This window comes from Perca fluviatilis, chromosome 17 (assembly GCF_010015445.1).
Source record: "Perca fluviatilis chromosome 17, GENO_Pfluv_1.0, whole genome shotgun sequence".
Lineage (NCBI taxonomy): Eukaryota > Metazoa > Chordata > Actinopteri > Perciformes > Percidae > Perca > Perca fluviatilis.
Window position 1 is genome coordinate 18773279 of NC_053128.1, and position 26263 is coordinate 18799541.

Genomic DNA, 26263 nt, shown 5'->3' on the forward strand with positions numbered 1-26263 from the left:
GAGGAAGATGTTCAACCGTCAGTAACGTTATATAGCAAATAGTGTTTGTCTTTATGGCTAACGTTACGTAATTTCTGGTAAAACAGCACCATTTATTTTGCTATTCGAGCTTATATGTTTCTTTCACAACTCGATACTCGGTATTTTACCTCTCTTTAGAGTAATTCGCCCTCTTTATCTTCGTCAAAAAGTGTTCACTGAATTATAACCGGTAATTAAAACTGCGTCCTGTATTCTTGGGAATTCACGTGAAAAGCAATGTGTCATTATTACATCTTCCATGATAAACAAGATAACCAGGCTATGATAAACAATTTGCTCGCCTCCTTTGCAGCATCGGACAAGATGAGTGATGATGGAGAAATGGCATCTGTAATGGGATTCTCTGGGTTTGGTATGTACAGTCCAAAAATGGTCAATCATTCTACAGGCTAATTTTATTTCTTGCATGAGAAAATGGGTTGTCAGTTATTTTTCTTTGTTCCATCCAGGTAAGAAGGCCCGCACATTTGACCTGGATGCCATTTTTGAACAGACCCGTCGAACAGCCATTGAGAGGAGTCAGCGTGCATTAGGTAGGTTTACCCACAAGACGAGCTGTTAATTCTGTCACCAGGGTGTGTGTAAAGTTGTTTACTCTAATTGTTGCTTCCTTAGAGAGGAAGCAGAATGATGATCAGATGGCGGAGGAAGGGGAAAGCTCCAAATCAGTCAAGTCATCAGTACACACTCAGAGAGACAAAGCTGCGACTGCTACTTCCAGGTAACCAGAGATTTTTTGTTTAACTGTACTATTTTACAGTTTGGTCAGGCCCCACTACCTCAGAGGTTAGTTGCATGTATGTAAATCAAACGTAAGATACCATTTTTGCTTTGACTTACAATTATGTTTTGTTTTTTTTCCTTTTAGAAAACAGGAGAGTGAGAGCAGCAGTGACAGTGGTTCGGATTCAGACTCAGAATCAGAGCTTATTGGGCCTCCACTGCCTCCTCAATATACAGCCCAAGATGACGATGATGAGCATGTGCGACTGCCTCGCCTACCAGGCAACGCGGCTCACAGTGATGAAGATGATGATGAAGGGGAGACACAAGATGACGATGATGATGATGATGATGACCGACGTCTGAAATAACCCAATTAACAGTAGACATTATGAGTGGATTACAAAATATTTCCGATAGGTTCACCACCTGAGTTTTTATACGTTCTGTTGAAAACATCCAATCTGTCTTCCTGCTGCCTTAAATAGACCTTTTCACAGACATTTTGATTTGTCATAGTAGGAAAAGCACAGGTCTTACTAATAACATTAATGTCGGCTCTCTTTTTTTTTTTTCTTCAAGTGTCACAATAAGTCGTGACAGTGTGATAGAGAGAAAGAATGCCAAATACCTGGAGCCGAAGCAGTTAAATATAAATTACATCATTGAGCTATCAGTAATTTTATTATTTACACCTGTGCTTTTCCTACTGTGACATAAAGGCACCTGTTTGTCACCACTAGATGGCAGCACAAGAAAATAGACTCAGTTGTTAGTGTTAACACTATACATGAGACTATGATCTTATGTTACTGAACAGTAATTACAATGTTGTCTCTTAGGTGTTTATCCTGTTTTTCTTTTTCATACCTAAATGTATGTGGCACTTGCAGCATTATTCAAAAGAGTGGTGGTGCATTGGTTTTCACATGAAGAGTATTAATTTACACTCTGTCATTTAGGGAAGTAAATGCCCCAGGTTGTGAGTGATATTGCTCAAATCCTAACCTTTTGCATCCAGCGGTGTAACTGTTTCCAGTCAGTCATTTGCAGGTGATTACTGTGATTCCAGAGTTTTTAGTCGAACAGCCTATTAAATGTTAAATGTCATGTGTAATTGAATATTGGGATGAAATGCCACTCTATAACTACACACTTAATTCTTCACTCTATTACTGTTTCCTTATATTAATCTCAACTTTCCGCCCTAGAATCCAGTGAAGAAGATTCCAGACACTCATGAGATTACACTGCAGCACGGCACCAAGACAGTAAGGACTTCTTCTTTCAACATTCACTAATTATTGCTTACGTGTCTCTATGGTAATGTATTCAGTGACTCCCTTAGAAAGAAGAATAAGAAGTTTTGTATTCATCGTAAATGACTTGTAAATCCGATGGTCTGGTGAATGAATGAACAACACACAGCAAAGCAACACGATCCACACTAGCCCAACACAAGCAGCGCATTGGAACTGACTGCCAAGCTAACTTATGCCACAGCCGGACAAATTGAGAAAAGGAGAGCCACTGACCTACCTTACAGGTTCCAGACATGGCGAGTTGAGGGTCCGAGTTTTAAACTGATAAGGTGTAATGTTTTCATAACCCAATGTGTACTTCTAGCTTTGGTTGCTCAAGACAGGCTACACACAGCTATGGATTTGACCAAAACAAACAACTTAAGTCCTGCCTTCCATTTCCTGTTAATACGTCTTTTTATTTTGGAATACTGAATAGAGTACCGAAACGGCAGTTTCACAGGATCTAAACAAACTTTTATTTTATAAAAAAAAAAAAAGAGGTGTTCGATGGCTTTACGTCATAGGCTGACCAGGGCTATGCCATTTGTGGAGGGGCCGCTCACTGATCCCCTCCCTATATTTCTGAAAATCCTAGACATGGTTGTGACCTGCACTTCGTTAGTGCTTTCTGATTAGTGCTTTCTGATTAGCCTGTGTTTGTATTCTGTAGTCTGCTGCGGCCCGCAGTACGGGCTGAGCAGAGGCTGCACAGTTTGACTTGCAATGTATAACTATTATCAGACCGGCCCTCGTGGCCTCGAAACACTACCGGCCCACCGGGAAAAGTCCTGACTCTCCTGATTGCCACTCCGCTACTGGCAATAAGAGCGGTAGCAAGTCTGTTTCACTTGACACTTTGTAGCAGTGAGAACATTTTTTGAAATCTCTGTATCATCAGTATAGAGCCAATCTGGTATCCAGATACAGTGCTGATTGCAGATTTAAAACATTTTAGATCTGAATAATTTGATCATTACATAAGAACAAACTTTAAATATTTGGCTTTTGTTTATTTTTGCTGCCTTTTAGAGAAGGCAGTATAACTACACTGTCAAATGTTTGTAGCAGCAGAAGCAACCTTCTAAAGTTGGTTGGCCTTGTGAGTAGTTTGAAATATAAGCTCATTGTCTCCTCAGGTATCAGCTCTTGCCTTAGACCCCTCTGGAGCTCGTCTGGTGACTGGTGGGTATGATTATGATGTGCGGTTCTGGGATTTTGCTGGAATGGACCAGGCTCTGCAGGCTTTCAGATCCCTCCAGCCCTGTGAGTGGTGAGTTCACTTCTGAGAATACAACGTGTAACATCAACACAATTGCTTAACATGTGGTTAAATAGTTCCATGCAAACATCCAGTACACTCATTGCATTTATGTGTGCCAAAGTGGACCAGAGCAACACTGCTGGAGATAAAAAGACCACACACACACACACACACACACACACACACACACACACACACACACACACACACACACATACACACACACACACACACACTTACTTACTTCTTGAGCTTCATTAAGTCTCATGTTAACTCTGTGACATCCTCTCTTTTCATTCAAAATGAGCCTTTCAGAAGCAGATGTGGATGTTTGTGTGTCTGCGCGTGTTTATTCTGTGTTTCACTGAAGCCATCATCAAAGATAAAATTCTTTTTTGGTTTTGGGAACCAGTGGGCTGAGCTGGAGCAGGCTTCCCCTTATTAACAGAAATGTACGCTACATTTAATTTGATTACAGTGTGATCCAGTAGCCTTTTTGGTTTACTAACAAGCTGGGCTTCATATAGAAAGCTGTGCTGCTGAGTTCCACTGTTTCTCTTTCCTGACCCCCAAAAAATGAGCTCAGTCAAACTAAAACAATGAGGAAAATGACCATTTGGTAGCCTCACTTTTATTCCAGCAATGGAATTTTTTGCTCTGTGTATGGAAATATTGATGCCCCAGCTACCCTCTGCTGTGTTAATGCTGTGCTATTTTGTTCCTATAGCTACATGTATCTATTGTTGTTTTTGTCCCCTTGGAAGATTAAAAATCTTCTTGAATAACTTTGTTTTGGTGCAGAAGTTTTTGTAAAATCACAACTCATTAACAATCAAACCATAAAACAAAATTCATCCTTCAAATACCTTGGAGTGCACGTGGACAGTGACCTTTCCTGGACCTATCATGTAGACTATATCTGCAGCAAAGTACAGCAGAGAATCTACTTTTTAAGGAGACTTAGGTCATTCGGAGCAAGCAGCGAAATCCTGTTTCTTTTTTTTGTGTCAACAATTCAAAGTATCCTGCAGTATGGAGGCGCAGTGTGGTTTGGGGGCCTCTCAGTTCATCTGAAGGCCAGGATTCTGCGGCTCCTGAGGATTTGTTCCAAATTGGTGGGACGTTCTGTGGAGAACAAGTTCACTGAAAGCCACGTATTGCATACTGTCAGACTGGCTGACAAAATCTCCCAGGACTCTTCCCATGTGTTGCATGGGGAGTACCAACTCCTGCCCTCTGGGAGGCGCTATAGGGTCCCAGACTGCAGAAAGAACGAATATAAACACTCATTTGTTCCTCTGTCAATATCTCTGATGAATCAACACAGGAAAGTAAAGAAGTGATTGTTCCCCTACCCCCCCCCTCCCAATTTTTAATCTCACCCTTTTTACCTTTGTCTATATATGTATGGTAATTTATGACAACTCTTGCAGGGCAGCCCCTGCCCCTCATATTAATTAAGTATCTATGTTTTATTGATGTCTCTATGTTTTTAGCTTTTATTTTTAGGTTGTTGTGTGGTGATTGTTGGAGCTTGTATTGCAAGACAATTAATATTCTATCTATCTATCTATCTATCTATCTATCTATCTATCTATCTATCTCACAGATTGCTTGCAAACAGGCACTTGTCAGAACTTATCAGCACCACAGAAATGCAAACTAAAAGTATCTTCTTTGCCTCAGATGTTCTCTTTATGTGTGTTGTGTGTTTGCCCTCAGCCATCAGATCAAGTCCCTGCAGTACAGCAACACTGGTGATGTCATTTTGGTGGTTTCTGGCAATGCGCAGGCCAAGGTGTTGGACCGTGATGGCTTCAATGTCATGGAGTGTGTGAAGGGAGACCAGTACATTGTGGATATGGCCAAAACCAAGGTAAAGTGGTGCTCACCTATACTTATATTTGTATTTTCATAGTTTTGGCCATTGTTCACTTGGTTGTGATAACATTGTACTCACAAAGTAATTGCTGTGATCTGGTAACACAGCAACAAGGTCTGACAGGGCAATAAACGCGTGTGATCGGATGATCAACCAACAATTAAACCAGATTCTGGACCACCTTATTTGGGGAGAACAAAAGCATAGAACTACAGTACTGTTGGTCAAAGTTGAACCAAGAAGTCTGTAAGCTGAGATGGATTTTTCGGACCGACAGTTTGGGCAATTATTTCACTGTTTCACTCCATTTTGTCTTCCAAATAAATTCTGATCATCCAACAGCACATGTTTCTTGCCCTGTCTGACTTTATATTAGCTATGTTGAAGCTTTCCCAGATTTCAGCAATTTTCTTGTTACAATGTTATTATTACTGATCAAATTGATGGCCAAAACTTTAAAGGAACGCCTACATAACCTTGTAGTTGATTATTACGTAACCCCAGGAGGTTACATAGAACCTTTCTATCTCCGTGCGTGCTGTTAAGCTGTCTGACGGCTCCAGCGGCATCAGCCCATCACAGAACAGGCAGGTGAATGGTTCCAGTAATCCTACTGCTCTGAATAAGTGACAAAATAACGCCAACATGTTCCTATTTACATGTTTACGGTTAGAAGATGGCTGTGTCTCATATTACGTTGTTTTTTGTACACTGTGACTATACAAATCACAACATGTAAATAGGAACATTTTGCCGTTATTTTGTCACTTTTGTCACAATTCAGAGCAGTAGGCAAGTTGGAACCGGTTACCTGCAGGATCTGTGCTGGGCTAAGCTAATGCTGGAGCCGTCAGACAGCGTTACAGCACGCACGGAGATGAGAAGGGTATGTATCGACTTGTCTTACTCTGGGGGTTACAGTGAATAAGCTAAATTCCCAATAAGTCGGCGTGTTCCTTTTTAAAAATAAAACCCAACTTGGTAATAAACTGGAACCCTGAGCCGCTGCGTCGAGGATTGAGCCTCTGCATATGGGCACCTGCTCTACCAGGTGAGCTACCCAGGTGCCCATGTTAAACTTGTTTGTTAGCAGTTGCTTAATTACACACCAGCAGTTACGGAGCAACATTATCACTTATTTGTAGTCGTGTTTCTGGATACTTGATGAATGTAAGTCCAATATTCACTCTCTTTTTAGCTCTGTTTTTTACTGAGGGAAATATCTGGCTCATCTGCTAAATGCTCCACTCTGTTTACCACCTAGTCGCTAACTGTGTCTGACTGTCGTTTGGTGCTGAGCAGGTAGTGTGGTAGGTAGTTGGTTTTATAAGAACTTTTTCAATGAAAACAGCAGCCTAAACGACACTATGAGAGCAGTGAGAGTGAACCAAAACGGTAAAGTTGTGGTGTCATTTGATACATTATTATAAAAAATATTGATTATAGCCACTTTAAAAATGTTACAGGCATTCATTAGACTGGGTAAACCCAGCCCGATCTGCCGGCAATTTGATTTTGCCCTGCAGCTCAGACTGGAAACCTGTACCTGTTTATCTATCCTGCTTCTGTTACAAATTTGCAGGAACCAATCACAAATTGGCTTATCCACCTGGCGCCCTCTTGGTGGGTTTAACACAATGACGATAGAGAAGCGACCAAGCAGCTTCTTGTTTACATTCAATAAGCCGGCCGCCGAAGCGCAGAAACCCGTTGATGCCGCTGTCGCTGCTACGTCACCCAGATCGTTGGTCTGATTGGTTGAAGGACTATCTAATTGCGTACAGAGTCATTTGAATTATGCCCGTTGATCGCGCCTCTTGTGCAGAGAAAATACAGAGCAGACTAATGTTCAATCTTCTTAGATTGAGCTTGGTCTGGTGATAGCCAGACTAGGCATTCATGTTTTCTCTTCCAAAGTAACAGCCCAAGAGTGATTGCTGCTATTTCTAAACACAGGCTGGATGCTCTGCTCTTATGTTCTGTGGGTGGATCCTGCCAACAAATAATGGTAGCAAGGTGTAGCCATGAGCTGGTCTGTTTTTGTATTGTATTGACTAGCCAGAGGCAGTCTCAGGGGGAGAGGACCACCACATGCTTTCAGGACTGTCATGGTTCATCTCTTCTTTGTACATGCCTCTACAAAGGAGGATCCTAATTAATCGCCCATGTTTGGGTTTTATTGTGTTTTAAGAAAGCCGTATTGGTGGTCACTAACCATCTGTGCCAGCTGCAGTGCATTTAGACATAGTTTATACCACTCATATGAATTACTTGAACAAGTGAAGGCCCATTGATTGTGAGTAGTGTTTACCTGGATGTCCTCCATTCTTGTCCTGCTCTGTCCCATCTGGAGCTGATGGGAGAGTTTGCTTCAATGATAATGCGTTTTGGCCCGCTGACAATGTCCCAGTCGATTAGCTGTGTCTCATGTTATAATTAAGTCCTTGCTTCTACTCTGCCTCTGTTGACAATTACTTGCCTCCTACCTCATCCCCCTGTGTGCAGAGATATTTGCCCAACAGAGACCTGTGTGCACATGCAATTATGTGTTTTCTTGTTTTAAAGTTGTTGTTTTTTTATAACAGTTTTCATAAAATCTAGGAACATTTTGGTGAAGAATCCTCGCCACAATTTCCTAGATCCCAAAATCTTCAAATCGGTTGTTTTGTCCAACCAACAGCCCAAAATCCAAAGAGAGAAAAGGAGCAAAGCTGAAACCAGAGATTAATTGGCATTTTTGCTTCATAAATCATGGCTTAAACTTGTGTCAATCATGAGTCAGATATTCAAAATAGATTTTCTGTCAACTTGCTTTATTGGCTATCCAGCTCCAATTTTTAGTCGGTCAACTAATTAAATACAGTTAAACCTAACAAAAACAGAAACCTGTTTAGCCTACAGTATGTTAAATGCAACTGTAATGAAAACAAACTGGACATACCGGTGTTATCCCCAATCAGCCACTTCTTGTTATTAGGGATGTTGGATTCTTAGTGCTGTTTGTCATTATCATGCTCTATTTTAGTTCATTGTTAGTTTAAACATCAGTCTGTTTCTCTTTAGTCATTGGCAATTTGTTGTCCTAAACTGTTGAGGAAGAGAAATCAGATTTTTTTTTTTTTAAAGAAGGTAGTGGCTCCTTCACCCTAATCGTGAGGCTCTTCTGCATCATTCTGCCTATTTTGATGTTATTACACAGAGCAGGGAGGCAGTCATTTACAGCCCATTGAAGCTTTAACCATTATGAGTTTGTTTTTTGCCATAAAGTCTAACAACTTAGCAATTTGTTATTAATCCTTTTTTTAGTCATAAAACATCAAGACATAGGTAGTTTTATCAAGTGGTGTGTTTAAAGTATTTGACAGTAAACAGGCAGGCCTCTCTTCCTGATGCACACATACCAATGTCATTTGGTCAACTTCTGCTCATGCAAGGCTCTGCTTTTCTTGAGCATCCTGTCAAATAGCGGTATGTCACGTCTGAAGCCTCTTTGCAGCACACTGAAGTGTTCCTCTCTGACCTGGCGGCGGGGGAGGCCTCTCTCTAGGTTATCCCTCTTTGAAGTCATTTGTTATGAGTAATTCTCCACAGGACTATTCCAGCAGAGGAAATGTCTAAAAGTTACTCTTGTAGGAGCTCGCTGTTTGAAGCTGTGACACTGCCTGCTGCACTGCTTCAGAGATCAGCGGCTCAGTTGTAGGGCCAGGCCTATGTTGAGGAAGGCCAAAAGTCATGGTTACAATACGATCAAATCAAAGGTCCAAAAAGATCCTTTCCTCGAGAGAGAGCCCTTTTAAGTTTCATCCAGATTAAGCAACATAATTGGTGCCTTCCGGGAACTTTTGTTTGCGTAGTAGACGACTGTGTCTCTGTGGATACAGGCCTCACAGTTGCCATGCAGTTCACCCTACACAACTCTGAAAATGTATCGTCACAAAAAAGTAATGGCACCCCTGAAAGTATTAACTGGTGACCTTTTGTGCAGCAGTTTTGGCTCAAGATTTTTTTTTGGTGGGGGGGCATTTTTAGGCCTCTATTCGACAGGAAAGATATGAAAGGGGAGAGGGGGGGAATGACATGCAGCAAAGGGCCGCAGGTCGGAGTTGAACCCGAGCCTGCTGCGTCGAGGATTAAACCTCTATATATGGGCACCAGCTCTACCAACTGAGCTATCCGGACGCCCTTTGGCTCAAGATTTAACAATGAAGAACAGCAGTCTCTGCACATAATTTGTGTGCAGTACGATTGCAAAATACGTCTTCATGAATTCACCTTCATTGGTTGCTCCTGGTGATATTTCACCTTTTTATTTTTCCACCAGCTCTTCCCTTTTGAGTTTAAAAACCGTTGTAGGGCAAATTGTAGCCCTGAATGTCTATGTTGCGGACTAGATGCACAGTAAACCACATGATTCACAGGCTTGTGCTGCTGCACCTTAAAGCAACTGGAAGCTAGCCACAGGATCAGGCCAGAAACAGTTTAGTGCCTGTTAAAAGTGTGCAGCTTGTAAATTGTAACTTTCTGCTCTTTTCAGGGCCACACAGCTATGCTGAATTCTGGCTGCTGGCATCCCAAGATTAAAGAAGAGTTCATGACCTGCTCCAATGATGGGTGAGTTTTTTAAATAAGTGTTGTGAGCTCTGTGTTGTAGGCATAATCAATTACTTTCCCTCTTTCTTTGTTATAGCTGCAATGTTCTATGCACTGTAAACCTAAACCATCATGGTGTACATTTTCAGAAGGAGAAATAGTCACCAAAATATCCACTCCATGCTCAGGCATATCAAACATTTGTTGGTTTACCACTAGAATGTGTCCTTACTTTGAATTTTAAAAGGGAACAGTATTCACTGGATGGAACAGGAGACATGCAGTGCTTAAAAGTAATTAATTGAAATACTATGTCCTGCCATGTATGTTTGCTGTTTCTAACTGTAAATAATTTTGCTCATTTTGTTTCATTATTCCATATGACGCACCGGGAAAGTGCAAAAACACATTTTAAATGGTCTACTGTAGAACCAAAACATCAGTTCATCTTGTCAGAAATAATTTTTTAGTGTGGCACATTTATTTATATGATTTATAGACACCCCTCCAGAATATTATCATTACTTGTCTAAACTTTATTCAAAATTATCCTTACTGGGGAACTATCTTGTGTATGTCATGTCCAAGACTTTTCTTTGCTCTCATCCTCTGTCACCAGCAGGGAGTCCTCTAGTCCAGATTATGCCTCTGGAACGGGTAGCTTAGCTTGGCCTCACAGCTGTGCATTGACACATTGTACATTTTATACTGGATGTAGTCCAAATGCAGCCCTTTATTTGTATGCAGTAATTTGGACCAGAGCAACACTGTTGGAGATAACAAGACCACACACATACACACACACACATACACACACATACATACATACACACACACACACACACAACCTGTACTGTATGGCTGCAGAAGCTGTAATCCTTTGCCGTGTGTATAGGTGTGAGTGAATATTTGCGAGCGTGTGACTTTGAGTGAGAGCACAGTGATGAGTCTAAGTGAGTGTGACAGGCAGCATTGCAGAAACCCAGCGCTATCATTAAGTGGAAACAAGGACCTGGCTTTGTGGGCAGGCCGCGGCCCAGTGTTTACCAGTGTTACTGCTGTCCCAGATGTGGAGGCTGGTTTATTTAGCTCTTATTGAGGCTCTGGAAATCCTCCCCTGGCACGTTAGCACTGGGTGTTGCCCCTGGCCAGCTCACAGGAGAACAGCGGAGAGGAGCGCACAGGGAACCATTCAGGCAGAGCAGCTGCATATGTGGAGGGTTCACAGCAGCAGAGCAGGTCAGCACAGCAACCTACGTCTCAGAAATGGAAAGAAGCAGTTACTGCCTACAGTGATTTACAGGTGAAAGATGTTGTCCATGTAACCCCCGTGTCAAATCTCTCTTTTTGCACTTTTACTTATCATCACTTTAGTAATGTGGATTGCCCCACAGGGGCTCTTGGTGATGAAGTGCTGAACTTGACTTTCTTGGTCGAACCACCACCTCTCCAACTTCACACTTCTTCACTCAAAAGTCCCTCTCATTCCTCCAGTGCAAACAGAATGTAGGCGCCAGGGTTTTAAACAGGTGCGATACACTCTGATCACATTACTTTAGTCCTTGTTTCTGTTCTCATTTTCAGAGTTAAGCATTCAAGGTACATGCATTTTTTGTGCGTCGGTGAATTTTAGCATCTTTGAGAGTACAGTCTGAGATACTGTGAGCATAGCGCCTGTGGCTATGCATAAAGCTAGACAAAAGGCAGCCAGGCATTTTCTGATCCATCTAGATATGAGGGGGTTCTGGATTTTACTTAGCAAATGTGTCCTGCTTCTTGGAACTGGCTTAATTCATGAGGACTTCTTCTGCAATCTCAGTGCACACGACAGGCCAACTTCTGTATTAAAAAGTCTTTTTTTCCCTTCAAGGTTTTATGGTCTAAATTGCTAATTTCATTGGTTGCGATTTTCAAAACCATATTATTGTCAAAAAAGAAAAATAATGATTTGATTTATATGTGTGAAAGTGTGTTTGCTTGATTGACAGGAGTTTCTGCTTATTACACTCAGTTGTGGTTTCTTGCTCATCATTCTTTTGCTCCATCAGGCCCCCTTGATGATTGTAGTCAGTGGGCCTCTTGAGAATGGACCAGCACTTGGCCAATAGTACCAGTGGGTGTCCGCTACTGTGTGTGTCTGCTTAAACATCAGACCAACTTTCTGTCTTTCTTCCTGTATCAGCCTAGTTAGAGTCTTTGTTGTGTTTATTTGAATAGGTTATTAAGCATGATCACTGGACCGCCCAGCTCCTTAATTAAAGGTCCCACTAGTTGTATGGAATCTCATTCATAAGAACTGCCTCCCAGCTCGTTGAATGATTTCATTAACCCAGACCTTTTTCCACTGAGAGGAAGTGGATGAGAAGGAAGTACCGATGAAGCATAATAATGCAGCAGCAGGGTAGTAGTGATTGTCCTTTCATACTGAGGGTTGAATGGGGGGCTTCAGCAGAACTGTGCAACTCCGGTCCGTCAGTGAAAAGCGGTTGTGCTCGGACTGGTGTCAACGCGTCAACATTTCCCATTCTTCTGTCGTTCTGTTTTGAGAGTCGTGTGATTGTTAAGCGGCGAAATGTTTTCCAACATTATTCATGTTTGATCCAAGGTGGAAAATGCATATTAAGCATTGAGCCCCTTTTAACTAAAGTCTTCGCTGAAAGACTGAACACCTGTTTAAAAACCGCAGATTTATTTCTCAGAAAGTGAAGGCAATATGTACTGGGTCTACTCCCGGTGGGAGAATTTCTTTGGCAGGATTGAACTCGAAGTAAACTAAAAATATGGCTGGGACTTTTGTGTTAGTCATGGTTTGTGAGAGCTGCAGTGTCTTTTTTTTATTTTTTTTTTTTTTTAAATGAACAAAATCCTAAACGGTAGTGGCTTAAAAGTGATTAAATTCTGTTTAAAGATAGCTTTGCATAAGTGGCTTCAAGGACACGATACTGCAGATTGTTGGTTTTACTTGATGTAGTTTTATAGTGCCTCAGGAAAGCGGTCAAAAAATGTTTGACTGAAATTTCGGCCAGTGGAGCATAGGATAGGACAAACGGCGTCGTTCTAATAGGGCCCACATGTTCACTTCTGTTGAGTCTTAAGACACACTTGCGCATGTGCACACATAAATACACACAATTTGAGGAATGTTTCCAGGAGGTTTAAATGCCAGGGATTCCCTTTGTGCTGGCCTGCTGTCAGGGCTGCAGCTGGACGTGGATGTGTAGCTGTATGCAAGGAGACTCCGAGGACAACATGGCAGGTCCTTTCTGTCCTTCCTTTTTGCAGAGGAACACATAATTTGTCTTTATCATGCACTCAAACCAATCAAATTAAGGAATTATAATTGAAGTGCAGCCACAAAAATAGTCACACACGGCAGATTCATGATCTACTGCTTTGATACATCCTTGTAATGGATGATGATTGTTTTGTTTTTTTGCATGTAAATAGGCTCTTTTTTTAGAGCTTTTTCCAAGTCAGTATTTTCTTTTCTCAACTGATGATTGCCAGCATACTGATCTTGTCAAGTAAGTAGGTCATCTATTTTTCAGTGGTTTCAGCCAAATGCTTAATGATAGCTTACTTGGGATTTTTTTTGGGGGAAAGGGCATTACTCCTAGGTTATTAAGTGTTAGCTGCGTGACAGAACAGGGATAAAGTGTGAGGACAGTCATTACAAAGTGTGTGTGAGCATGTTGGGGCGATTCACACAGTTAAAGGTTCATGCACAGTCCAGCTCATCTCCTAACTGTTGCCTGCCTTACACTTCAAGTGTTCCATGTCCTGCCCAAGAATGTACATACCATACCTATAAGGAGTGCATTTATCCTTCTGGTTCAATTCACAGTCATGGGTGAATTTTTGACTGACACTTTCTTTGAGTTTTTTTGTGTGTGAATATTTGTGTGTTTCTTGTTGAACTAAATAAACGGCCACTTCCTTATGTGCAAGGCATCTTAACCAGATTGCTTGATTAAATCTGAAGAGTTGTCCTGACTACTTTTTAGTTTGAGTCAAACATTTTGTTCCTGTAGTGTGTGGTCTCACATGTACTGCTAAAGGCTGTTTTATGCTTCTGCGTCGAATCGACGGCGTACCCCCGCAGGCCCCTCTGCATCTACGCCGGACCCTACGTCGTAGCCTGAAGTGCACCTCTCGAAAAATGTAACTACACGTTGCAGCAACGCACGTCACTCGGCCGTGGCTCGGTAGCATTGCATTTCCTCCTACTCATTTCCTGGTTCTCCTTTTCCATAAACGACATGAAATCATGGAGAGGGTTAACTTGTCCTGCTACAGATTTCCCACCATGGTCAGAAAGCACACGGGAGACACTTTGTTTCTCTCATTATGACTCTAGAGTCGGTACTTGCTCCGAAGCTAATCACCGTCACTCTCTCACTTCTCCCTCGCTCTACCACACACACACACACACACACACACACACACACACACACACACACACACACACACATTTCACGCACACACCAGCGCATATAAACAGCAGGCCACTTATGTAGGCTATGGCGAAAGCTCTGCGTGGAGCCTCCGCAGAACCATAAAACAGCCTTTAGGCTAACTAATGACCCGTTTGATGTAGACTATTGTGTGAGGTTGATTTTCTACTTTGGAGCCACACTATTAATGTTAATTTATGAATCAGTATCTCATTGTACCCACATTGTATCTGTGCTCAGAACAGAGTGTTTTTTTCTTTTGTTTCTCACTGTGTATATGCTTCCTCCCAAATCCTTCTGTTATTTCCCCACTTTATCTTCTTCAGCTGCGATGCAAGATGGACCATCTCCCCCCCTAATCCGCGTTTCTCATAACAGAGCCCTAGTTAGTCAGTCAACCGGCCATCAGGCAGCATCGTCTATCCCTATCACTGGAGTTTGACCAACAAACAACCTTATACAAGACGTACGCTTTTCTTATCCCTCTCTCTCTTCCTTATCTCATCATCTGGGAAAGTGATTCTAGCAGCCGTCTCCCCCACTAGGTCTGTAACCTGACGGACCGATAAAATCTGGGGCCTGGGGAATTGTCACTCCTCACTTGATGTGCGAATGACTGCGCTACCTTGTAAAGTGCACACGCATGACTGAGGATGTATGGGTCTCAATTTATTACATTCACTCCTCTGTCTCTGAAGCGTTTGTAGCGGAAAAAGGGGGCTGCTGATTGAAGGGAAAACAGGGTCGCAGGGAAAAGGAAAGGGCACACAGTTTTTGGCGGTTTCTTCATGCCGCATGTGAATATTTTGACATCTCACTCTTTTCATTGCTGTTACTTTCCTAAAACAACCACATTCTCTGATTGAGGTCTTTCCCTTCTGGAATAAAGGTGCAACTTTAATTTGGAGAAGCTGCAATTCATTTAAATAACAATTCTAGAGCACCACATATTAGAGACGACAGTTTTCCCTTCCCTGCGCTGCTCTGTGTCTTGCTCCTGACAGGTGAGGGTGTGCAGTCTTTGCCCTGTGCTCAGAGTTGGCTCAACACTGGTGGGCTCCAACCCCTCTGTTCTGTCCCCCTGACAGCCAGCAGTGCCATGTTTTGGAAAGAGCCTTTATGATAAATAGCATTCCAGGTTTTGTGTGCTACGCGAAAGGTTATGTTGTCTTTATTGGCTTGACAGACGCCGGCAGTCTTCTGTAAACAAAATAGAGATGTCTGTGTGAGGCAGCAGGTGGACCAATTTGTCATCCAGTCCGTGGCTATCACTCTTTCTCATTCACTCTCACACATACACATGTGCACTTGTAATGGGCAACCACCTTATATACACGTGGCTTTTGCATATTATTTTCCAGTAAGAGATTTTTTGATTTATGAACTAGAAACTTTGGTTTATCTGGATTTAAACACAACTATGCATCAAACAGTTTTATTTGACCCTTGCCAGTTCTCACTCAAACCATATGTCTTCAGCTGGCATTTGTATCACATTGTTAGACTTATCCAAACACAGTTGAGTGTGTGTGTCTGTGTGTGTGTCTGTGTAGCCGGCCATGAAGGAATCCTTGCCTGGCTGTAAGTAGCAGCCCTGCCTGTATGTTTATACTCCCCTGCTGACCTCATGACCCAAAGGTCATGATGCTCACTAAAGCATGCAGTGGATCACAGACACATTTGGACACGCTCTGTCTGGCATGAGTGTTGGTGTGGGTGTGTGAGAGGTTGGCTAAACATGTTTGTGTGTAGTCAGGTAGTTCAATAAATAAATGTGGATGTTTACGGCTCTTGAGGTCACTTGCAGTGTTGGTGGGCACCTCAGTTTGTCTTTTTTGTCATAATGTTTTTTGTTTATTAGTTTATATATCTCTATTATTTTTAGCATATTTTTGTTTAATCACTGCATCCTCCCGTATACACCTTTAACAATAGCCCTGAAAACATACAGAGTTAATTTAAAAGATTTAAATTAGTTGGGTGGAAATTGTGTGCAGCATCCCTTGCTTGGACATCTTCTAGACAGCAGCCCATGCCAACGGGATCAAAGCCGAACAACTTGGTTTTCTCAGATCAGTGTCCACTCTCCTTTTTGAAATTATGGAATAAAGTAATTATGGAATATTTGCCGAGCTATGGCAAAAAAAGTGCCTACCACAGCTGTTAGTTAGCATAATGTGTCTAATGTTTTGAATATAAACCTGTAACCATCAGGGATTCTTGTTGGGCTTAAATTTGATGACATTTTGGAAAAATAAATCTTTTTATTTGCACATATGCTGTATGAAAAGTCTGCCTTTTATTTCCTCCTTCTCAGTGGTCCAGGTTGTGTAATGTTTTAAAAAGTTTCATGGAGGCTTCAGACACGCCTGCCAGACTGATTTACTGCTGTTTGCTAACCCCTCACCCTGCAACACATAGCTGCCTAACCTTATGTTCATGAGAATGGCTGAGGCACACTGTATCTCTATATGATTCTGATTTATTACAGTGGTGGATGGTGTTGATCACCAAATATGTTTTGAAGGAAAGATATTTTATGAGGGATTCATGACAGTTGGGTCAGGATAAATGAAATACTCTTGTCTGTCCGCAGCACTGTGCGCACATGGGACCTGAGCTCGGAGAAGAAGCACAAGTCTGTGTTCAAACCGCGTTCCTTCCAGGGGAAGAAGGTCATCCCCACATGCTGCACCTACAGCCGCGATGGGAAGCTCATTGCGGCAGGCTGCCAGGATGGCACCATCCAGATATGGGACAGAAACCTCAGCGTGAGTCTTAAAACAACCACATACCAACCACCTCAATGAGCAGTAGGTTGTATTTGTTATGGCCTCAGTCACAGAGTCATGAGACTCGGGTCATCCGGTCATAAGCCAGAGAGGTTAGAGTTCAACAAGTCATTAACACTGACCAGAATTTGAAATGCCTTGTTTTAAAATGCATTTGTCCAAAATGAGAGTGGTTGAATATATATTATTAAATAGGCTGTCTGACCTGTATTGACCCTAACACTACCCCCCCACACACCCCCTCACACTAACCAATTAATAGTTGTTCTCATTCCATCCAAACTCTGAAGAAACAAGAGTCTACAGCCATGTTAAAGGCTCTGTGAGGCTGTACTGTGAGCTAATTGCTAATGTCAGCATGCTAGCAATGACAAAACTAACATGCTGATGTTAAGCAGCTATAGGTCCCTATTTTAACGATCTAAGCGCACAGCGTGAAGCGCATGGCGCAGGTGCGTCCAAATCCACTTTTGCTAGTTTGACAGCGGAAAAAAGGGTCTGCGGCCGGGTGCACGGTTCAAAAAGGCTTGTACTTAGTGTCTTCATTAATTCATAGGTGTATTTTGGGCGTAACATGCAATAAACCAATCAGTGTCATCTCCCATTCCCTTTAAAAGCCAGGCACGTTTGTACCTTGGCGCATTGCTATTATGATGCCGGATTTGCACTGTAATACTTTTATTTGTAATCTTTTGCATGTTTGTGTGCTGCTGCACTTCCCTATTTGCGTAACAAGCATAGTGTGCATAAGCCTAGGCGCATTTTACAAATTTGCTGTTAAAATAACAATGAAATGCTGCGCTATTGACTTTAGACCAGGTTTTTGTTGGTCAATGGCACGATCATTTCCCGCTGCCTCAAGATAGCAATACGCCAAGAATTCACCTGAACACACCTCCCTGTAAGACCAGCACACCCATGGGCACAAAGATGGGCGCAGGCGCATTTGCTATTTAAACGACATGGGCGCTGGACGGGAAATTGACAACTGCGTCGGTCTTAAACTAGCAAAGACACTTGCGTCGGGATTTGCACTGCACCGGGTACAAGATAGGGCCCATAATGTTTATCATGCTCACAATCTTAGTTTAGTGTGGTCGTATGCCAACATTAGCTAATTAGCACTAGTACAACTGAGGCTAATGGGAATGTCATTAGTTGTGCAGGTATTTGGTCTTAAACCAAAGTATTGGAGACATTGCAATTTTGATCTGATGATGGCACTACATGTTTAGGGATCACTAAAGTGATCTAATAGTTGTTGAGATATATCACTCTGCACCAAAGCGGTGGGCTGACCATCAGACTGACATTGCCTTCCCTAGCCACGCTGCTAGCATGGCTCAAAATAGCTGATTATGTAACTGAATTAACTGACATATGATGATGGAGTTGAGTTTCACAAAAGTTACTGGGAGGCCCAATTTCCCTCTGTACATTTTCCACTATTAGTTAATGAGATAATTAAGTGATCAAAGTGTTTATTCCATTCTTCAAGATTCACATTGTTGAGGTAATAGTTGATTTTGGCTCCTAAGTAGCATTGCTCTCACTTATTTGGCTGTTTTCACTCAAATGATTTGACCAAATCGTCACTGTGGATAAAAATGACTTCCATTCGGGGCTGCAGAATGCATCTCCTACCATCTTTCATCGAGGAGATCTTCTTGATCTCTCGATTTTGTATTTTTTTTGTCACTGATGGTTATACCTTAAATCATTCCTGCCTGTCTACCCCTAAGTTTCTTTTCTTGATGGCCGCCACAGTGACGCTTCTCTGGATAGCGTGTGGTAAGCAAATGGAGTATGTTTCGCAGCTTACTGCTCACTTTGTCTGGCACACACAAAATTCACCTTCACGACACAGATGTGAAGAAGCGGAAGAGGTGCATTTTCTGTAGAAAAGGGGGCTTAGGAGACCGGCAGTACTCATAATTCAGTATTTTTAAAGGTGACATGTTGCAGGCATCATTCCAGTTTGGTATTGGCTTACATTATGACTAGCTCTTTTGCAAAAATGGTTTCACAAGTTGCTTTTTCCACGATGTGAGAAATACTTAGTGGATACACTCCTGGGAGCCCTAAAACACTAAAAACTCCCAATTTAAGACAGTAACTAAAATTGATGGAGGGCTGCACAGAGATATTGCTAAATCTAGTATCTAGACAATATACGTTTTGAGTAATTGGTTGGTCTATTTTCAGGAACTATCTAGAGATTAAGAAGTTGTTTTTCCACTTTATCTTTTCATCTGTCCAACCCCATATGCGGACAAGGTTGAATGCCTCTGTTATTTAATATGACCATGAAAATTAAGCTGCAGTTAGTGAGTTGGAACAGCTTGATTGGACAGAGGAGCTTATCCAGATTAGTCAAATAAGTAGTAGGCTACACGATAATTACTCCAACAGTCAACTTCAAAATCACGGGACACACAAAAAAATGTATTTAAATGGATGATTCCTATTGTAAGAGCTTTTGTGCTTCGATTTGCCCGTGTTGTATAGACTCCACTCACCCATCATCCCACCCCTGGGCTGCTTATAGCAGCAGTCTTCGAGTGATTGGGTTAAAGCTCTTCAAATTTATTACCCCTCTTTCTCCAAACTAAATATTTACCCTGTGTCCCATAGCAGCTTACAATAGGCATGTCTGTTGCCTGACCACTGGAGCCTGTCCTGTCTGAATGGCTCAAGAATGTAGTTGGTGCCCTCTGGCCTAATCAGCAACCTGTGCTGCTGACTCAAATTCAGCCAAAAGCCTAAAAAGGAGTTCCCTCCCACCTCAAAAAAGGCCTATCTTATGTTGTATCGCCACTATTACTCATAGCCAGAATATGCAGGCAGATCAATCACAATCAATTTTGTACCTGACCTTGATCTAGAGCCGAGCCTGAAGAGAAGCTATTGAGGATGACACATCGTGCACCTGAACCCTGCCATGAGTTGATTGATCCTATGATGGGAGTCAAGTAGGTCTCTTTTAGTGGACTGCCACAGAGAGTGATTGCATGCTCATTCTCTGACCAGAGGGGTCGGTGCCAGAATTGCAAGACTGCATTTAAATGGTTGCCAGGTAATGTGCACTCTGTGAAAGTTTGTGCGTTGAGGGCGCAGGCCCTCATTCAAAAACATAACCACATAGACCTGGGGAATGTTATGATGTCATTGGTGGACTTGGATGTTTCCAGACTTCAAAGTGGGACCCCAGAAGAGGTGGTTTTTGATGGACTACTCCGTTGGGGAATGTTATCATGAGATGATATGGCAAACTTTCTCCTGTTTTCTGCTTGTGCTGGCTTTGTCACTGCAGACGATCCTTAATTATGAGAGAAACCAGACATCCCTAAAAAGTTATAAATCAGTCTTTTTTTTTAATTAATTCATTCCTTTCAATGTGCAGGAAGTCTTTTTTTTTTTAATTTTTTTTTTATCCTTTGTGATTCTTGCCTTCTTACCAGCTCATCTTGTTCTATATAAAAATTACTTAACATTTTTTTTTCTAGTCACACAGTTTATTGTCACCTGCATAAACTGACCACCAGTGCTGGTCAGCACATAATTTACAGTTACCGGCCTAATAGGACCCTCAACACAGTAATCCGACTGCACAGCATAAGTGTAAACTGTGACTCTGTGGGCGATAAAAGATGGGACTGTGGAAGATTAAAACACAGATTATCAGAATAACTTCTTAAAGTCCAATAAAAATGTTTAGAAAACTGTCTAGGATGTAATAACTCGCTAGAGTACATATACGACCCTCATCATGAATATGTCTTAAGGGAATCCTTCACCGGGCTATCTAAAGTTAGTCTGATTGTAAACCGTACACCACATCTCAGTCCTGCAGCCTCAATTGTGACTTGCCCATGATTTCTTTCGTTGATATACAGCTTGATCCTCCCTCCCTCAACCCTTTCTACATGTGGGGACAAACCGTCACTAAATGACCTTCGAGAGGTGCTTTATGCCAAGTGAATGCTGAAGCTTTCAGTGTTGTTTTAACCCTGAACAAAGGCTTAGAAACATGTGCAGAATCCTAGAATGGAACACACTGTCAGATTTTGTGAACACGTACTCCAGTGTACACACACACACACACACACACACACACACACACACACACACACACACACACACACACACACACACACACACACACACACACACACACACACACACACACACACACACACACACACACACACACAGAGCTTCACCATCTCCACTTGTTGATTTCCATGAAAGATCAGAGCAGCTGCTCAGGACTGTGGTTTGGCCACTTGATCCTCAGATAGTAACAGAGGTCAGAGTGAGATGTTACAACTGACTGCACAGTGGGCATCGAGTCTTTCAGGTGTGTGGTTGTAAAACTATGGAGGTTGGGGAAAGGCAGCGCCTTGCGGTATTTATATAATGATACCCAGATAGTGTGGTTCTGAACAGTTGGCCCTGTGGTAGATTGATAGTCTGCTGCAGATGAAACCCAATACTGTGTTCCTTCAGCTATTTATCAGCTCCTGCTGCCGAATGAATGTATTCACAATCTTATATGAAACGGTATACTTGCATATCTATGTGGGAAAATGCTCACATTGGCTCGCTGAATGAAATCGTGACTGTTTATCCCCATGGGCCAGGGAGAAGGGCACAGTTTACAGAGGAAGTCACAAGGCGCGAGAGAAGTTTCAAACTGTGTATGAGAATCCGGTTTCACAAGCCGGCTGTGTAGATTATCACAGGAAGCAAACACCATGGCATCTACCAATGCCAGCCAACATCAGGATAGTAAATAAACACTAAAGCTTCCAACAGCAGTAACTGATCTAGAAATAGCTGGAAGGGTATATGTTTGCAATAAGCAGCTATAATAACCACTAGCTACCTATTGAAGGCACTACTTTTACTGAGTGAGATTATTTATCAGGTAAAGAAATTTATTATTTTTATTTCCTGCGATGTATTTGTTACCAATTTAGCGCCCTTGTGTCTGTTTTTGTTTTTCTTATCACAATTTACTCCAGAGTTGAACAAGGTTTCTTCTTTCCTCATTCCACCTGTTTGTCTGGATATAGAAAACATTTATTTTCAGTGAACACAAAACACAGTGAAGACAGTATAACATAATACAACATAAAAGGAGTTTAAACACAGTGCTAACAGCAGATGGTGTTAATTTTGGTAACAAAGAAGTCCGATGAAAAGAGGAAAAGAAAACTTTGTGGAATGATTCATCACATGTCAAACAAGAGCTCATACCTAATCTTAGTTTTTAGTTTTTAATCTTAATTCTCTATGTAAAGCAGATTTTATCACCTTCTCCTCGCAGTATATTTATGGTGTAATATCTACTTTTAGATGTGATGTATTTTCACCCAGCAACTCTGCACCTGTTAGACAATACTAATATCTTTCCTACAAACCATAGAAATGTGCCAGGACTATCCTCTCCACTTGACCCACTTATATGGTCTGCCATTGAGCTGCATGCAACAGCTAAGACATGATAATTACAGGAAAATGGTTCATCAGCATACCCTCCTGTTCATAGTCCGCTGACCCAACCCAACCTATTTGTGCTGCCATGCATAGATGCGCTTGTAGTTACATGAATGGAAATATGTCTTTGAATACTCTCCCATTGTCCGTGTGCACATGACATAGCGGTGGCAGTGGTCGTTGTGATTGTGTGATTGAAACGGGGACCCCAATGTCTTTGTTTTAGGCTGATCAAATATAGTAGTCAATTCTCAAAGTCAGTCACCATGCACCCTCAAGGTAGAGTATTGCGTGTTTGACTGGGTTTAAGCCTTACACATTATGCTTTAGCTGCTGTTTAGTAGTCCCGAGATAGCCTGTGGTCTCGCTGTTTCACACTTGCTGTAAGATTAGAAAATGTACTTTTTATATTAAATTGACCCCTTGACTTTTATTTCTCAACCAAGTCAGTTTCTAAGGCAACGAATAAAAGAATAGGAAGATAATCTCAGATAAGGAATGAGGAGAAAGGATTTGAGTCCAAGGTAATATGTGAGTAAAATGATGATGGGAAGCAGAAAATTATCCCCGGAGAGACTACAGAGGCTAAATAGCCATGGCCCAAAGAAGTGGAATCCATGTTATCTACAGTTCAAGGTAACAGTGTTATCTGTCTCGTCCAAGTTAATAACTTCCCTCCATTTACTTTGGAAGTGAAGTATGGCCTCGTTTCCTTCTTGTATCGTAAGGACACATCACTCATTCACCTCACGCTCCACTCTCTCCTGCTCTTTTTGCCAGCATTTCTCTATCTTATCTGTCTTCCACACTCTGTGCTCACTTCAAATTCCTTATCCACCTCTCTGAGTCAAAAGCCTGTATTGCAGCAATTCTCTTTTCACTGATTTATTTGCATTCCGTTTAGAATTAATGAAAATGTAGCTGTATAAACCAAGGTTATGTTTGTTTGAGTGTTAGCAAGCCTGCTTTCCAGACTATTGCTTCACCACTGTCTTTTAATGATCGATCTCTATAATCTGGCTTTAACCAAGTAGAACTAAGGCAGTGGGAAGTAAATGTGGAGAGAAGACGGGCATCATTGCATTGCAGTTAGTACTGAAACAATTTGATTCGTTTTAGTTTATTATTTATCAAGCATAAAAGTCAAACACTTTCTGGTTTCAGCTTCTTGAACATGAGAATGTGCTGCTTTTCTTAGCTCTACATCTTTGTGCACCAAATGTCTTTGGATTTTGGACCGTTGTCTGAACAGAACAAGCAATTTGAAGCCGTCACCATGGGCTCTTGAAAAATGTGCTGGACATTTTGAAGACTAAATGATTCGTTGATCCCTAATTATAAAATAAAGAGTAAAAGAAATCTAAAATTCTATATGCTATAATTTTTTACTTAGACATAGAACATTTGATTGGTTAGCAACCATAAAATGATTTTTAACATTGCTGTATTTGTTTACTGGTTATCTCGTTTTTTTTTTTACTTCTGTTCATTGTCCATATTTTGGGTTGCCTTTTAGAAAGCTATTCTTCTTGCTGTTCCTTTGTCTTCGTATGTATGTGTGAGAAAAAAGATAAGAGAGAAATTATTATCATTTTCAGCCTGAAGCTGCAGACCTTGGCACACACAACAGCACGCACTACAGTAGTACACCACGCACTCTGAGCACAGAAAGTACACGGCTGGCTATCTTGACAACAGCAAGTTAAAATGCTTCTGTTTGCAGGGGGGCACATTGCTGCACTGGCTGGAACTAATTAGGAATATTTTTGGATGACTTTTTAATTGGGTGTATTGTAATTGTTAAACTGCCACCAACGCTTTTCCTAAAACAACTCATTATCTGTTTTTATCCCCTAAACTACACAGGAGAGATTTCATTCCCTCTAGCTTTCTAATCAGTCTGTTGAATCCAAGTCCAAGTTGAATAAGTTGACATTCTCAAATACAGCAACGTGCCGAGGAAATGGTTACAATGGCAACATTATACACATGATTTGCCTAACCTTGATGGTGGAGATGGAGCCTAGGGGGCTGTAATACTTTGTGTTCGATGTGCACCGTTTCTGCCTCAGAATTGTGTGTACTCCTATTTAGGGCTTCAATTTAGGTTTATTTTCATTAACAATTTATCTGCTGATTATTTTTTTTTCGATTTATAATTCATCATTTGGTCTATAAAATGCCAGAAAAGAATAAACAATGACCATAAGACTTTCCTAAAGCCCAAGGTGACGTCTTGACAGATGGAGTTGTCCTTTAACTGGTCACAGGAGAGGAGAGTGTTACTTATTTACTTCCTAATACTTTAAACACTTCTTTTCAATCTCACCCTCTAAGTACTGCTGTCTTCTATACTTCTGGCACGTGTTGTTGAGAAGCCAACATTTCAATAGTTTGTAATTAATCAGTTGGTCGTTGATATTTTGATGCGACACTTATAAATAAATATGAATAGTTGTTGTTACTGGCTGCCACTTGTTAAAGGATGGCTAATAATAATAAGATAATCAAAATGGCCCTGTTAGCAGCCCAGGGCTGCACATAAAAGGGTCTGATGTGCATTATTGGCTGGTAAACTGTACGAAGTAGAAATCTTATTACACTATTTCAGGTAGGAGCAAAGGAAAAATCAATCTGTTAGAAAGGGCACCTAAGCTTGCCAAGGTAAATCTCTGTGGTCTGTAGCCTTGCTACAGAGTGCAGTGGGTACAGTTTGTAAGGTGGCTGGTATTTAATAAGTTGAAGTGGGCTTCATAGTTGAATATATAATATGGTGTTCACGAAGGAAATGGAAACCGTGTTATTTTGAAGGCAGAGAATGAAAAGGTCTTTTTGTTACTGCAGTGAGCAACTGAAACAACTGCTACTGAAGCAAAGTATTTTCACTTTCATACTGTAGTACATCAGGAGATTATAGGGCTCTTTTTTAATATTGATTAGCATGAGTTCTATAATTAATGATCAATTGCATCTTGTCTAGGTTTTCTCTGTCTCTATAATGTAATTTGAGACTTGTCTGTGATACATCAACAGTATATAGTTGAATTAACTTCTGTATTTGCTCAAGTATTTCTACTTTTGTCACTTGCACATACCTTTTATTATTAGTTAGTTGCTGCTATCATGACCTCCGTACTAGAATTTTACTTTCATAAACAAACCATGCAAATGGAATAATGAAATGGCATTTAACCTTTATTTGACCCATTCATGCCAGTCTTCTCATAAACCATAAACTATATACCAATGCATTGTTTTCTATTTTTCTTCTTAGGTCCATACAAAGTTCCACTGTCGGCAAGCACACATTCCAGGATCAGACACCTCTTGCCTCTCCTTTTCGTATGATGGCATGACTCTCGCTTCACGTGGAGGTAAGACAAAGACCTTAATCTTACAGTATCCTCCTAAACCCCACAGGCAGCATTTGCACACATTAAGGTTGCATTGAACAACAGCCCAGCTCAGAGCCTCCAATTTTCACGTCCATTCCTTAACCCTGCTTCCAAAGTGATGGTTTTAAGCAGTAGCTTCTCTCTTCCTGCGCAAAATAACGAGCCACCACCAACAAAACACAGAAGATTCACAATTGTACACAGAAACACTTGAGTTCCTTTTTGGTATGTGATCTAGTCAGGAGGTTTCAAACACAAAGACAAACAGGAATAACTCTGTGCAAGTACTGTGTACATAGTTCTGTAATGTAAATACAA

At 41.3% G+C, this 26263-nt stretch overlaps 1 protein-coding gene across 2 annotated transcripts in view; it reads left to right on the forward strand.

The window, feature by feature from the left end:
• LOC120545005 (WD repeat-containing protein 70) overlaps nucleotides 1-26263 on the forward strand; it is a 62027-nt gene that overhangs the window by 639 nt on the left and 35125 nt on the right. For both annotated transcript variants that reach the window (XM_039778931.1, XM_039778930.1), the window contains exons 2-11: nucleotides 335-394; nucleotides 492-575; nucleotides 658-763; nucleotides 911-1121; nucleotides 1977-2036; nucleotides 3206-3339; nucleotides 5053-5206; nucleotides 9747-9823; nucleotides 16853-17027; nucleotides 25825-25924. In XM_039778931.1, coding sequence (XP_039634865.1) covers nucleotides 335-394; nucleotides 492-575; nucleotides 658-763; nucleotides 911-1121; nucleotides 1977-2036; nucleotides 3206-3339; nucleotides 5053-5206; nucleotides 9747-9823; nucleotides 16853-17027; nucleotides 25825-25924 — 1161 coding nt within the window. The remainder of the gene's footprint in view (nucleotides 1-334; nucleotides 395-491; nucleotides 576-657; nucleotides 764-910; nucleotides 1122-1976; nucleotides 2037-3205; nucleotides 3340-5052; nucleotides 5207-9746; nucleotides 9824-16852; nucleotides 17028-25824; nucleotides 25925-26263) is intronic.